Here is a 16,406-nt window from a genome sequence, read left to right on the forward strand (position 1 = left end):
GTAATTTCTTCAAAATATATCCCAACCTCATAATTGCCCACAATATCTATGGCATGGGATTTATAACAAGAAGGTTTTATTTAGGATAAAGTGACAAGTTTCTGCCTCTAGCTGAAAAAAATCAACATATAGATTACTTTTATTTAATCTTTAGAAAATCTCTCTGAGAGTACATCATAGTGATCTGCTAACAAAACACTGGTAAGTAGACAATTTTTCCCCTTTTTTAACAGTTGCACAATTGTCTTCTACAACACATGTGCCATAGGCACATTCAGGTAATGCCACTTTGATAAATATAAAACTTACAATTGTTCAGGTAGCTGTCAGTTTCTGTCTTGTTGATTTCTGAAATACACAGATAGGGTGAGCAGAACAGGTCAGGATGTCAGAATCACACTATGCCTCTGAGTGCTTCAAACACTAAAAAGCTGCTTGACTCCATCATAAGACAGTATCTCCAGGTTATAAAGAAAAAAGCATGGTTAGTTTGTCATAATATATGCTTTCTGCCATGGGAAGGAGGGGAGAAAGTAAGATTCTTTCAATGTCCTTAAGGGTAAGAGTTCATATTTATAATATTTATATTGTAAACTCCTGTTCCCTGTCCCATTAAGTCTAATTAAGTAGCTTTGTATTGAAGCCCAAGAATCTGAATTTTATGCCAAGAAATAAGGTGCAGGTAGTTCACAGCCTCTCTCTAGGAAACACTGATCTAAACCATAGCAGTAATTACCCAGTTGTTATGATACCTTTACTGACCATTACTTCAGATTATTTCACTAAATTCATAAATGTAGCCTGATCTTTATGGCACATGTGGGTAGTATGTCCATAAATCAGTCCTCACTTATATCTAAAAGCAATGTTGTACCTTTTTAAGGCTTCTTTCTGCTAAGTATTAGAAAGACAGTCTGTCCTCAAATTGTCATTCAGCTCCAGCCAATAACAAGCTCTAACTCAATCATTAGATCAAACTCTAAGCTCAAACTTTGCAACTAAGTAAATTTCCAGTGATCAAAGTTGTTCCCTTTGAACTTAACAGGATACATGTCCCTCATGCAAAAATATTGATCTGTTAATTTCTTCTTTCAGTATTTAGTAATATGTATTTACTGGAAATCCAAATTCTAGGAAGTATTCTTTCTGACTTGTGTGCAGACTTCATGAATTCTGGCTATTTGTGGGGAAAATGGGAAAAATAAGAAAGAATTGATCTTTTGTTCCCAGTTAACACTCAGAGAACCACCTTTGTCCTCTCTCTTTCTGACAATCTGTTCTTCTCTATCTCAGGCTCTTGCTAGGGACATTCTGGCTTTGCGTGCAGACACAACCAACATGCAGGCTTCACAGAAGCCTGCCTCACACACCACACCTGGCCTGGACTCATAATGGCCTCGTGCTTGGTGAAATGCTGACTGGATATTCTTAATAATTTTTGTGCTTGTTTCAGCAGCATATATTCTAAAGTTGGAATGATATAGATGAGATTAACATGGTCCCTGGGCAAGGGTGACATGAAGTTCTTAATAATTTTATCTTATGACTTGTCTTGAGAAAGCAAAGCCCAATAATAGAGCAGGTGCTGAGCATAGGAAACACATACGGCTCCTTGCCACCTCATCTGCGTGTACTAATATCATTCATGGTGGCCTTCCAAAAAAAAATGAAGTCTGAATTTTGGTGGATTCACAATGCATGAGAGTTCAGTAAGACTCACAGCAAGTGTAAGTGTGTGTTATGCCTTCCTCTAAGTAGGCAGGGGCTCTGCCAGTTTTCTGCTTCAACTAGAAATTGCTTAGAATCCAGAAGGAAGGCAATAGCATCCTCCCAAACAGATGAACAAGGACCCTGTTATATCCTTTCTTTCTCCTGTTGCTTCCTATTAGCCAATAGCTTTTGTTGAAAATAATAACATAGAAAGAAAGAGAGGCTAGGCTCAATGGCTCATGCCTCTAATCCCAGCACTCTAGGGGGCTGAAACAGGAGGTTCCCTTGAGTTCAGGAGTTCAAGACCAGCCTGAGCAAGAGTGAGACCTCATGTATATTAAAAATAGAAAAATTAGCCAGGGATGGTGGTGGACGCCTATTATTCCAGCTACTCAGGAGGCTAAAGCAAGAGGATGGCTTGAGACCAAGAGTTTGAGGTTGCTGTGCTGACATCATGATACTCTACCCAATGTGACAGAATGAGACTCCATCTCAAAAAAGTAAAAATAAAAAGAGAGAAATAGAGAGCTCCTTTTTGTTTCTGTCCTTGATCTCTTCTCAGTGAGCTAAAGGCAGAGCATGGGTAGGACGTGTCCTTGTCAAGAAGGGAAACAAACAGAGCCAAGCCCACCTTATACTGGTTCCATCAGTTCCTCAGAAACTAGCAGTGTGCCTGAGCTGTGAAGTAGGCCCAGTAAGAGCCCCGCCTAGTGAGAGTGCAGCACACATGACCCAGTGAGAGTGCGGCCCAATGAGAGTGTGGCCCAGTGAGAGCGAGGCCTAGTGAGAGTGTAGCCCAATGAGAGGCGGCCCACACGGCCCAGTGAGAGTGCGGCCCAATGAGAGTGCGGCCCAGTGAGAGAGCAGCCCAATGAGAGGCAGCCCACACGGCCCACACCACCCAGTGAGAGCACGGCCCACAGATGCCCAGTGAGAGCGCGGCCTGTCTGGCCTGTAAGCAGCATCTGCCTGGCTTCGTATTTGCCCTTCATTTTTTTTTGTTTGTTTGTTTTTTGTTTTTGGAGACAGTCTTACTGTGTCACCCTCAGTAGAGTACTTTACTGTCACAGTTCACAGCAACCTCAAATTCGTGGGCTCAAGCAATTCTCTTGCCTCAGTCTCCTGAGTAGCTGGGACTACAGGTGCCCATGACAACACCTGGCTAATTTTTGGTTGCAGTTGTCATTGTTGTCTAGTAGGCCAGGGCCAGGTTCAAGCCTGCCAGCCTCGGTGTAGGTGGCCAGCGCCCTACTCACTGAGCCACGGGCATCAAGCTGTACTTGCCCTTCATATTCACTGTGGCCACTTGTCCCCTGTTCTCTAATTCCTAGGGTACCATGCCCACCAGCCACATGTGGCCAGTGACCTCTTGACAATGGCCTGGTCTAAACTAGAATGTAAGATCAGCATGAAATGTGCCCTAGAATTCAGAGCTTTATTCAGAAAAACAAGGTATAATGTCTCATGAATGATCTTTACATGATGAAACAATACTACTGTGGACATGTTGGGTTAAATATACAAATTATTGCAATTAATTTCACGTTTATTTTTATTTTTGTAATGGGACTACTAGAAAATGTAAGATCATCCTTGAGCCCACACAGCCTGCTTACAGCCCTGCACTGTTCTATAATATAGGACTTGGCCCCTAACTAGACCTTGATTTTCACTGAGGACCTCATGTTTCTTACTTTCTAATAATGAGAACCTGTCACTACTTATTTTGTCCTTTGTGGTCCCAGAAACAACAAAAATATCACCTCAATGAAAGCTATGATGATTGGTTTGATGTAACCACGTCAGATAGTATGAAAAAAAAAATCAGCACATTGTACCCCACATATGCATGAATGTATTCATGATCTATGTGTATTTTACTTAATAAAATTTTAAAAAATAAATAAAAGCTGATCCAGAAAAAATAATCACCTCAAAATTTTCACTTATACTTTAAAACATACCAGAAGTAAGCATAAGTAAATACAAATGTTTCACTAGTAAATGGCATAAGGGAACAAGGCATAAAGCAAATGTGCGGATGCTGTGAACCTTTTCCTACATCACACTCTCAGAAGGGGAAGTGAAAGCAACAAGGAAAAGAAGAGGAAGACGCAAAGCCATGTGCTCCCTTAACAACTGGACCCTACAGCCAGAGGACATGCCAGTATGGAAGGGCCTGTCCCAGAGTACATGAAAAGCTTGCATGGGAGGAACAGTTTAGGGTAGTTTTAAAAATTAAAATACTTTTTCAGTACCAACTTAGTTCTAAAAAACTATCCTATTGGGCAAGACCTCAGAATTGAAGCATATAAAAAAATTAAAAATAAGCTGTTCTATGTAGGCAGAGTAAAATAAATAAAGGAAATCAACTTACTTTTAATTTCAACTGATTCTGGATCTACTTTAGGGGGTCCCACAGCATCTCGCAGTTTTTCATGTAGAACACGTTGAATAATATAATTTACAGTTTCAGGATCCTCAGTAGCACGGAATCTACAGATCAGCAGCATATGAGCCAGAACCCCTTGTTGCTCTTGACTGTGGACAGGAAGGTGGGGGGGGGTGGGTGGGAGTGAGGGATGGAGGGGACAGAGAGAGGGGGAGGGAGGGAGGGAAAGAAAGGAAGTAAAGGAAGGGAGTGAGGGAGGGAGGGGGGAAGGAAGGGAGGATTGAAGGATTTATGATAAAATCAGTCAGTTTTTTTCTTTATCATTTATTGGAAACACACACACAAAAATAAATCTCTAAATGTTTCTTTCTATATTCCTATTGTTCACTATGTACAGAACCCCAAACTCAGCCTCCCTGACAGTAAGCTGGTGTGTCCACATGGTCTCCTTTACCACCAAAGGTCCTCATTAAGTATATGGCTGTTAACATAAAGACTCTTATCTTGTCAACCATCCAAAATTACCCAACATCAGATGTCGTAGACATGACATCCCTGTGCTTTTGGCTTTCAGGTTTCATTCTTGTGACTCGGGTCCACTGATTTGTCCTAAGCAATCTTCAGGCTCCCCTATACAACCCCTGATCCGAAGAAAGCTTGACCACATTGTCCTGACTTCACATAACTGTATTTTCACGACAGAGTATTTATCAGCCTCAGTGTTATTTGTATGAGTTACTACCTGCCTGCTTTTACCCCCTCCTTTCCATAGTCAGTTCCAACGAAGCTTGCCCTCATTGCATTGCATCAGCCCTCTCTCACAAACTGTACACGAGCATCTTAGTTTTAGAGGGCAGTTTTGTGTATTGGTTATGCACTTGAATATCCATCCTCTCTGACACAGCATTTTCACTTCTAGAAATTACATCGTCAAATGCAGTCTCAGGTGTGCAAAGCACATAAATGTCACTATAACCTTGTTTTTATAAGAGGAAAATAAGTAACAACTTGAGTGTGCATTAACGGGGTGAACCTACTGTGTCTATCACACCAGCATATACTTGTCCCCTCCCTCATTTCATCTCCCTCTGTCCCCTCCCTCTCTCCCTCTCTCTGTCCCCTCCATCCCTCACTCCCATTCCCCCCACCTTCCTGTCCACTACAAACTTGTAGTGAGATACTACACAGCCAGCCAAAGAACAAAATAGATCTACATGCAGTCACTGGAAAATGCTCAGAATAAATGAAGAAGATGTGTTGTTTGTGGGGGAGGAATTGTTGGACAGGAGGCTTTCTTGTTCTATTTTATATAATACTGTGTTATTTGAACTTTGTATGATTTTGTGTTGTTTTTGTAATTTGGAAAAGATAGGTCTTTAAAGACATTATTATTATGTATTTCAAACCCTTTCATTGCCTCAAAAAAAAAGTACCATGAATTATTTATCCTTCTTTCGCTTAAACTAGTGCTATAAAAAGCGATAAACCTCTGTCTCCCTCAACAGTCCACTGCTCTCTCACCTTCTCTTCACAGAAAATCTTCAAATGATGAGTCACACTCGGCCTCACCCTGACTTCCTTCATCCCCACAACCGGTTCTCTGCTCAACACTAACAGTCTCTGGCTGACATATCCAGGGGTCTCTTTTCAGTATTTGTTTTACTTGGTCAGGAGTATCAACCAACGCTGACCATTCCCTCCTTGAAACTTCTTATCTTAGCATAAGCATGCCTCACTCATGATTTTTCTTTTTTCCTATTTCTAAGGTTCCTGTTTTTCTTCCATCCTCTTAAATATTCTTGTTCTTCCAAACTTTCTACATCCTCTTTTTTTTTTTAACTTGCATTACCCTTTTGCTGAGAAATTTACAGCCATGCTTTCTAAAATGTCTATTGGATGATGAACAAATTCATGTCTTGCACTCAGCTCCCTCCTTCCACCAAGTCACCTTTGTTTTTCAGGCCCCTACAGTCCCCAGTGTCTTAGCTCAGAATCTCTAACACAGACTTTGCCCCTCCAATAAACTTGCCTTTTTTACTGATTGTGATGGAACAAAGAATAGTGAGTAGCAACAGCAAGATTGCTGGGATGAAGAGGTGAGGAAATTGGAAAGCGATTTAGAAAATGTAATTGGCAGGATTTTGTTATTCATGAAGTGTGAGGGACCTAGACAGGGAGGAGTTTGTGATGCCGTCCACATTTCCCATTAACTCCGCTGAACTCTCCTTGAGCTAAGGAATTTTCCGTGGAGCTTCTATGTGGAGATGTGTGTGGGCAGGAAAATAATTAAAGAAATTGGGGGAAAAGTTCAGAATGGAGATAGAAACCTTGGTTTCAAGAACATACAGGTTTGCGTGTGTGGAGGAATCAATCCCCTTGAGAGAGTGAAAATTCAAGAATCAAAGAAGTCGGTGTAGAACCGAGAAAGGAAACTGTCAAACATCAGAGAATACAGAATTTTCAGGAGAAAATGGCCAAAGTAATGCCTCAGAGATGTCAGCTAAATAATCGACTGGGAAAGTAACTTCTAGTCTTGTCTTCAGAATCATATTGGTTACAGTTATTATCTTGTTGAAAAATACAAATAATTTGTATTAAGAAAATATAACATTTAAAATAGTTATTTTGCATAAAATTGTTACATTCTGAACCTTTTTATTGGTGATCAATTAACAGACAAGATCTTCTAAGTTAAATATTTGGAGAATAAAGAGGTGAGATAGAAGAAAAGTAAGGAAAATTGAGGAGGAAGAAGACCAGGCACTGAAGACAAACCTCGTCATCACACCGCCTTACACAGGGCACTGCTCATGATAAACCCCAGGTGCATTAGGTCCCCACTTGTACTAGTTAGAGTTTCCCAAAAGCAATTGTATAGCATCAGCACCAATTATACTTTTCTCCCTAGCAATCACCTTGCAAATGCTTACTTTAGATGTAAAGAATGAGTAAGGGACTCTGTGAGCTGTGGCTTACACAGAACGTGATCCAAATAAATGCTTATTGAATTGAATAACATCATATCATTAGCACTTTAAAATGTGTTTATGACTTTCTAGGTTAACAGTATCAGCTTTAAATTAAATTCAGAGGTCAGGGCTCAGCGCCTGTGGCTCAACCGGCTGGGGCGCCAGCCACGTACACCTAAGGTGGCGGGTTCGAATCCCCAGCCCGGACCCGCCAAACAACAATGACGGCTGCAACCAAAAAAAAAATAGCCGGGCACTGTGGCGGGTGCCTGTAGTCCCAGCTACTTGGGAGGCAGAGGCAGGAGACTCGCTTGAGCCCAGGAGTTGGAGGTTGCTGTGAGCTATAATGCCACAGCACTCTACCCAGGGGGACAGCTTGAGGCTCTGTCTCAAAAAAAAAAAAAAAATTCAGAGGTCAGAATTTTACATTTACATACCTGAACTTGATAACATGAGATTTGACAAATTCTCCCTTTAGTGAAGATTTATAAAATGCATTTCTCACCTGTTTGAAAAATAATGAAAATATGTCAGCAAGAACAACTCTCTGCAAACTTATTCAAAGCTCTATGGAAAAATAAAAAACAAAACAAAACAAAAAACATTGACCAACATTTCCCAATGTGCTGAACATGAGGAAGCCTGTGGAATCTTCTCTGGTATGTTCAGCTGATTTCTGCCCGAGGGGTGACCCTAGGAACTACAGTGGGGCCAGAAAAACGCCTCCTGTACCAGGCACAAAAAGAGGCTGAAGGGAATGAACCTGCTGTCTTGGAAAGTAAGGGTGAGCGTTGGTTCCCTGGGTAAGGGCTTTCACTACACACAGAAAAAATAAAATACTCCTGCCCCTGATAGTTTGAGCAGAGAAATGAGCGCCTGGCAGCATCTTGTGGCTTAAAGACAAAGTCTAATATAGCCCTAAGTTTCATTCTGATAAAATGAAAGAAGGCATTTGGTAAAGTTATTTCTTACTGTAATGAAATAAGAGTTCTTGCCAGCTTAATGTTTTAAGAGTTTAAGGAAACACTTCAAGGGTCTCTTGTTCTCAGTATGTGGATTTTCACCAGTTACTGCAAGCTGATTAGCAGAAGCAATGAGTGATATTCTTCCTTATATCTCACTGACTCATGAGTTTTAAATCCAACAATGATGCCCTCAATTATGAGACAAATCAGCACAGTTCAAGTAAGTCCCCTAAGTAGGATGACAATACTCACTGGATAATTTTTATTTAAGGATTTATTTTTATCAAGTAATTTTAAAACTATTAATTTTTAAGGTATTAAAAAGTCCTATCTATATTCCTTTAGATTTAAACTCATCTATATTTTACTTACTTAAATAAATACAATTTATTTGAGGGAATGAAACTATACACAATGGCTCATGCCTATTATCCCAGCTATTCAGAAGACTAAGGCAGGAGGGTTGCTTAAACCCAGGCTGCCATGAGCTGTGATCATGCCACTGTACTTTAGCCTGGCCAGCAAGCAAGATGCTGTCTCAAAAAAAAAAAAAAACTGTTTGGGGAATGGTACAAAGAACAAGTCCCTATTCATTTGACCTTTGTGGTTCTATTTCCTTTCCTTTATTTTGCATATTATTTTCCTTCTAGAAGGGCTTCTTCATATACTTTTCTGATCAGGTGTTTGCATGTAAGCATGTAGCCAGAATTCAATCTCTGCCAAGCCAGATGGCCAAATCCCAGGCTTCCAGTGTACTAACCAATTTCTGGGGCAGAGGGATGAGAGTTGGGGGTTCTTACCAGAATATTGGGAGGGGAAGACAGTTTGGAAATTATCTAGCCTAACTCCTTAATTTTCATATAAGAAAATTTGTCCAGAATGATAAAATGATGGCCAAATGACACAGCACTGTCTAGTGAGTAGGGCCAGCACCAGGGGGCTTCCCAACTGCTGGCTCAGCCTTACTTCCAGCACGTTGCACTGCTAATTCCTTCACATACTATCAGAAAAGTTAAATTATTCTTTGCGTAATCAGCAGTGACAACAAGTCGTCACTCAGGCCCTGGCTTTCTTGGCCTATCCTGCTAATTTCTCCAGTTAGGATAAATGTCCATCCCTTAGGGATAGAGGTGAGTATCCATGGATTTCCTATAGACTTTTATACCAAAACTGGTTGAAGATTAGATATTTTTAAAAACTAAAGGCTATTCAGGTATATGTCAGAATAATTTCAATCTGGACGATCTTTTGCTCAGGGTCTGCTTTTTAGAAAGTCTAGGACATGACAACTACATTGTGGCCACCTTCATATTTCTAGTATTTCTGGATTCTGCTGATCACAAGGGTTGCACTATTATTTTTAGTAATAATAACAGATAATAGTTATTTAATGATTATTTATTATGATAGGAACACATATAACTTCCAAGAGAATTTTCAAAGTATTTTTTGGTACGACTCACAAGGTATTAAAATAATACTGCACCATATTTAAAACTACAACAGGCTAAAATAACAAGAAAAACAAACAAGAACTAAAATGCAAAGTATTTTAAGAACTTTAAAATATTTTTATGTTTTTCACAATGCTCACAATGCTTTAAAAAACCTTTAGGGACGTATGTTTTACATACCATATAGTTTATCTATTTCAAATACATAAATACATTTGTGATACAAATATTTTTGTTAAATTAACCAAGTCATATAATCATCACCACAGTGTGGCGCCTTTTCCTCACCCCAAAAGGATCCCTCATGTCCATTTACCATAATCTCTCCCACTCCCCTGTTCCTCCCAAGTGACCATGGTGGACTCTCTCTACATATATTTGCCTTTTCTGGACATCTGCTATAAAAGGAATCTCGCCAAGCAGAGTGAACCGGGACACAGACAAGCGAGGGCTGGCATCCAAGTCACAAGCTCATCAGTTTTATGAAACATCCCTTAGTTGGGGCCTCTTTCCATTGTGCAAAGACACACAAGGATAAGTTGAATGGATGTGTTACGTGCTGGGACACTAAAAAATATGGTTTTTTTAAAAAGGACAGCAAGCCATGGAGTGGAGGAAAAGCTGCTTACCATTGACTCAAGTCGCTGGCTCATCTCTGTAAAATTTTTAGAAGCCTCTCTTCCAAAGTCAGCATAGAGTTTGTCGCTTGTGAATGACAATGTGCTGTAGTAATTGTAGGTCTTCCTTTGATCTAGAAGGAAAGGGGCAAAATCGCATCGTAATTTTTATCAGATGTGTAAGCCATCATTATTTCCCCCATTTGGTGGTTACTAGAAAGAGTAATACAGGAGGGGGCACTTGCAGCCGACATCACAGTCCTCACCAGCCTGCTCATCGTCGCAAGTGCCTTAGGATAAAGGACAGCAGCGCTCATCAGTGTAGAGTTTAGGGGACGAAACATATAAGAAGCACAGAGCTGGAGCTCCGCACAAACTCTGAGGGGTTGTCGGGCCTGTACTCCTGCACCTGCCATTCCCGAAGACGCCACAGGAGGCGGGGAGCGCGTCTTGGCGCCCGGATCCCCGAGGTGACTGCGCTTTATATCCAAAAGTAGCTTTCCCTCCTAAGTCAACTACACGTCAGTTCTGGCCGCAGGGAGATAATTGATTCTGGCTAATGAGGGAGATGAAGGTGGAAATTAAAATGCCAGAGATTCGGTAAGAAGTTTAGGGGGACGGAGCTGCCGCCAGGCGTAACCTCCGGACACCACCGGCTTGCTTGTCACTGCTGGTCTCCCCTCCCAGCAGCCGCAGAGGTTGGGTGTCTCCTCTGGCCTGCTGCGGGGTCACGGCCTTGCCCCCGCGTCCGGTTCCCAGCGCCTGAAGCAGCACGGAGCCCCGGGAAGACGCGCCCAGGTTTCTCCGCAGCCGCTTCTCCGCCAGGCGCTGTGCCCGCGTCCGCAGCAGGGGAACGAGACGCGGGGCGCAGCTCATTCAGGCCTGATCTCTCTCGTATTTCCTCCTTCTCATTTTTTGCCTCTTCACCTACACTCCACAGGAAAGGAAACTAACAACCAAACCTGGTCCCATACCTCTGGCTGCTCAGGGACCCTGTGGGAAGGCGGCGTTGTGCACGTTTAACAGACACAGTCTCAAATTAAGAGACTGCAGTCCACAGTCTCGGAAATGTAGGAGACACGGCCAACCCCAACATGGCACGGCCAGAAAAGAGTTGAGCTTCCAGCCACTTCTAACTGCTGAAGAGCAAACTTTTTTACACACCTCCTAATGGGATGGGGAGAAAAGACCAAAAATAAATTTTAAAAAAAGAAAGGAAATAAAGTTGAGGAGACTCTGAAGGAAATACTAATTGAACTATAAAGGCTTTTAAATCCGGGCATTCATTTGTGTAAATGCATTAATACTCATACATTGATAGTTGACTTATAAACACACAAGTACTTCTGTCATGACACTGTCTCTAAAGTAAAAACCGCCAATTAACTCTATGAAGCAAGTTAAGTAACAATTTCTTGTTCTGGCTGAAATAAATATTGAAAATGTATAGGTTCCTGGGTTTAGAATTTTATAATATGCTGAAATTAAATGACATCTGATTTTTTACTGAACAGCCAAGAGGTTTCTGGGGGAAATGCCAAGTAAATGGAAAAATTTAATTATTCTTTAAAAAAAAAAAAACCCAAACCTAAAGTCACTTACTGAAGCTGTAGAAGTCTTTTGTTACATAAAAGTTATGCAAAAAATTGCTGGTAAATTTCAAAAGGCCACCCTGGACATCCAGAGAATTTGGTGGGAAAAAAGGAAATGATGTCAAACTCTGACAGGCCCAGGGAGGGGCTGGTGATGTATGAAGGGGAGGATGGCAACACTGGGGACGGGTGGGGAAGGGGAGGATGGCAACACTGGGGACGGGTGGGGAAGGGGAGGATGGCAACACTGGGGACGGGTGGGGAACTAGAGAGGTTTTGCCCTTCTTCCACCTTTTCCACCCCCCTCTGCCCGAATGGTCAGAGTGACATAAAATGCAGGCAAGTCCCTGACAATATACACAATTTCAGGTAAGGTTTTTAATGTATTGAAACATCAGAAAATAACTCCTATCTTTGCAAACCACCGTTCTGTCACATTTGCACTTTAACATCTGCCTCATGGTTAACTGTGGCTTTCGGTGCAGTTGCATCCATTGTTACCACTGTTTCTCAATCCTCAGTGTGCAAATGAACCACCTGGGAGCCTTAAAATGCAGATTCCGGTATGTTAGGTCTGAATTTGGACCCAAGACTCTCATTTCTAGCAGATTACCAGGTGATACTGATGCAGTTGATGTCTGCAGGGGTAACTGGGGAAATTCTAGGGAGCAGGATAACAGCTGCTTCCATTCCCTTCAACCTGACTTTTTTAATTATTAGGTCGAATCATTTAAAATTCACATTAGTATAGGTCAAAAATGATCAAATATTGGCAATTTCATGTAATTCAATTAACAACTTTTGATTTATACTCAATGTTTGGTGTGCTCTATAGACTTAAACAGGCCACTAAGTGTTAGAACATATTGCCAGCTGCCAGAAATACATGGCACATATAGTTGTTGAAAAATATCATTGGTGGTATTTAAAGAAAAGTAAAATAAGTATAAAATAAAATAATATAAAATAAGTATGGGTGTAAGTTTGTTGATAATTGTAAGTCTGTGATTCTATAACCTGCTATTATTGGTCAGAACAGACTCACCTTTCAACATCCAAATCACAGATCATGGAGAGCAGACATGCAGCCCCAGAGGCCTAGACAAAAACTATGCGTAGAATTCTATGCCATTTGGGACTTTATGAAATGAGAGCCAAAGGGCTGCTTTAGCCAAATCCAATTACCTTCACCTAACCCTATTTCTGTGGCAGATTTATTTGGGTGTTTTGGCATGATGACTGCTGAATGCTCACCTTCTTCTTACATCCCCAGAGGGCAGGTCACGAGTACCAGACAGAAACACATCTCACAATGGTACTGTTTATTCAGGTGCACTATGTGGGCAGTGGAAGTAATGTGTTCTATGTTACTCAACTGATCATCACAACAGGATTCAAGAACAGGTTACAGAAAAAATCCTGCCAGGCAGTCACTGTACACATATGAGTAAGTGGCTTATAAAACTTGGCTTGGAACATGGCAAAGGAGAAATAGTAAGGAACTTCTTCTTTTACTGAGAAGATCAGGCCCCTAGCAATTAGGAATATCAGACAATCCAAAGTGTGCCCAAAGAAAATGTCATATTATTCGTTCATTGAATATTCAGTAAACATGTATATGGCACCTGTACAGAACTATAAAATTACAAAGTTATTAAAGCAATTTTTATTAAAAGCATATTCGAGAAAATCTGTTATTGAAATGCAGATACTCCAAATTTAAAGACTAGTATATGAGCAATTCTACCAAAAAAAAAAAAAAAATCTTTGCTTTAAATTTTTTTTTAACTACCCAGAAATGATCCATGATCCATCTTGCTTTGGAAATTGAGATTGAGCTTTCATGGATGGCAGAGGAACATAATCAGTGTATGGGTCACTCTTTCCCTTTACAGTAAAGCCACCTTCAGCACGTTCCCAATTAAGTTAGAATCAAGTGATTAGTCTCTATGGTTACAGGGCCTTGAACATCAAAGCACACTCTAGTCTCAGAGGGAGATATTAAAAGTAGCAGGTCATACCTGAGTCAACTAATTAAAGCTGGAGGCAGAGTGGAAAGAAGGTTCAGAAGGGCTGTTGCACCCTAGAAGAACAGCTCTGATGCCCTGGGGACTTTCTAATGCCATGGCAGAGGCAGCGAGGCACCTGAAAACCTTACTGTGAACCTCTGTGCAATTGATCTTCGCAGCATACCGCACCCTCCTTAATCACTTACGATATGTCCCAAGATGATATTTTAAATAACAGAAATAGGCACTTATTTAATAATATGTCACCAAGAGCCTTGTTCCAACTTAGCAGAAGAGCCTGGCTCTCCATGTCCCTGGATTGTGTAATTGATTTACTGGAATGTCAGAATTTCAATGAGCTGGTATTTTTTTTTTAATTTCAGATTAATATGAGGTTGCATACAATTAACTATTACTTAAATCAAGGTGATTCCACTGTAACCTCAAACAACTCAAGACTTCAGGTTCCAGCTATCCTGTGGTTTCCTCCTATTTGACACTTGATCACTGCTTATCAATAACCATGAAAACAAGCACGGTGTTATTCCCAGGGGGAGCAGCGCGCGGTCAAAGATAGAAGAGAGATCCCTCCTTAGCTCGTGGGGATGACTGCGAGGGAAGCTGCGGCTACGCAAATGAGTTGTCTGGAGGAGGACGAGCCTGGGGCGAATCAAACAGGAAGGAAGCAGGACGTGGCAGTCTCAGCGCCAGCAGGTGCTACTTACTGTGTCTGACGTAGTGAACCGTGAGTCCGATGCACACCGCCAGGACAATCAGGGACAGGAAGACGATGAGGCCGACGACCCAGGGCGCCAGACAAGTTGCTCTCCTGGCCCTCCCCATAGATGGCCTGGGGCAGAAAGCAAACAGATCATATCAGACACACAACACAACCACCCCTCGGGCAAAACGGTCGTTTCTGGAGAATAGAGAACAGAACGTTCAGCCATGGCAGGGTGCTGGCTCCATTTAGAACACGCGAGGTCCCAGACTGCTGAAGCCCATCCTGGCTCCGCTGACCCTATGCAAGAAACATGACTGCTCTGTGCCTCGGATTCCTCACCCATAAAAGAACAACAAGGATGACAGGGTGACGGTGAGGGCCGAGTGGCTTGCTCCGGGCAGCACCTGTGTGGAGGGCCCCAGGCCGGCGGGGTACTGCGGAGGGTGGGAGCTGTCTCGGGCAGTCCCAGCACTCCAGGGTCTGACACGGCCTGCGAAGTCGTCACAGTGATTCCAAGAGACCCCAGATAGAGTTCCTCCTTCTATTCCTTTTCTGATTTATTGCCACATCAAAATTTGAGGATATGCCTAAGAGATAACGACAGGCCCTCTTCTAAAGACCCTGAGGTTTTGAGCTGCCATTTACCTCTGACCTCCGGGAAATCCTTCTGCCTGAGATTCCCTCAACCTCTTCTATGCCTCCAGAAACACATGTTACCGAAAGATGTTCATCAACCTGGTTTTCATTTGACTGTTGAAGCTCTTGTTCCCTTGGGTTATATAATTGAGAGGAAAACTCAAAAACCAGAGAAAATAAAATGGTAAGTCAGAGCTGACTAAGGAATTCCAGTATGATACTGTTACTTTAAATTTCTTGAGGCATTGACCACATAGTTTGTGCTACATTTTCTTCCAAAGTTCTACCTGTCTGGTGGGTGAGGACTTGGGTGGGGCAAATGTGCTGTTTCCTGGAAAACTGGGTGTTAGATCCCAGTAAAGAGGATCTCTGGATCCTCTAAGGATCTAAGTTGGATCTCTTAGTGAAGAGGATTCTATTCTAAGTCCAGCCCTTCCCTCAGCATCTCTGCCACTTGGACAAATCAGTGAAACTGAGTTTAGTTTTCTCCATCTATCAATAAGGGGCAGGACACTCATTCTGTTTGAAGCACTGTAGGACCCAGAATGAGGCCATGAGTTTGTAAACTTCTTGCCAACTGCAAAGCATTTTACAATAGTTAATTCTGGCTTACAGAAATCCAAGGGACTCTGTTCCCTGGTGACACAGGACCAGGAACTAATGATATTATCATGCAGGTCCCTACCCCTGATCACTGCCTCCTGCCTCCGTCTGGACACAGGTAGGGAACACAGTGGAGGAAGTTAATGGTGCCATTACTGCTGTGTGACTCTGCCCTGCTGAAGCTTTAGGATACAGGGGAGACTCCCAGGACGCTGTTGGTCTCCTCCCCTGTTTCTGCAACTCCCCACAGGCTGTAGGCTGGAAAACATCATTTTCCTCTCCCCAACTTTCCCTATCTCCAGTTTTCCCTCAAGTAGGTTTCTGAACACCTGTTCCTAGAACAGCAATCCTTGCCATATGAAAAGTGTAATCCACAAGGAGGTTATTTTGTATATGCACCTGTGCTAAAAAGCTCCCAAAGCTGATTCCTGCCCCTTCCCCCATCAATGCTTTCTGTTTCTCTGCTGCAGAAGAAAGGAGACATATATGGCAGATGTAAGCAGAACTTTGGGGAAACAGGGAGGGAATGGTTTCTCAACTAATGGCAAACCATTACAGATGAAGAATATGAGTTTGTGCTTATAGGAAATATGGTAATATTATAAGAAGTACATGATTGCTATGTAAAATTGTGAAATATAGAAAAAATATATTTCTTCTATAATAACTTTTTTTCTAAAAATATCAACTGGAACTGATACAGTAACTTTTAATCAAGACAGAAAAGTAAAGAGG

The 16,406-nt window shown here is 41.8% G+C and overlaps 1 protein-coding gene and 1 non-coding gene across 2 annotated transcripts in view; one reads left to right on the forward strand and one right to left on the reverse strand.

Moving 5' to 3' along the window:
- The window catches only part of TMPRSS11E (transmembrane protease, serine 11E), a 42,471-nt gene that overhangs the window by 10,233 nt on the left and 15,832 nt on the right, over positions 1-16,406 (reverse strand). Inside the window, exons 2-6 of the mRNA XM_012812145.2 lie at positions 14,434-14,558; positions 10,120-10,241; positions 7,509-7,576; positions 4,088-4,251; positions 310-348 (exon numbers count right to left, since the gene is read on the reverse strand). Coding sequence (XP_012667599.2) covers positions 310-348; positions 4,088-4,251; positions 7,509-7,576; positions 10,120-10,241; positions 14,434-14,558 — 518 coding nt within the window. The remainder of the gene's footprint in view (positions 1-309; positions 349-4,087; positions 4,252-7,508; positions 7,577-10,119; positions 10,242-14,433; positions 14,559-16,406) is intronic.
- On the forward strand, positions 1,441-1,548 carry LOC111721852. The gene has a single exon (XR_002770856.1). It is a non-coding gene; the product is annotated as a U6 spliceosomal RNA (small nuclear RNA).

Source organism: Otolemur garnettii, unplaced genomic scaffold (assembly GCF_000181295.1).
Source record: "Otolemur garnettii isolate 467f Iridium unplaced genomic scaffold, OtoGar3 scaffold00191, whole genome shotgun sequence".
Classification (NCBI taxonomy): Eukaryota; Metazoa; Chordata; class Mammalia; order Primates; family Galagidae; genus Otolemur; species Otolemur garnettii.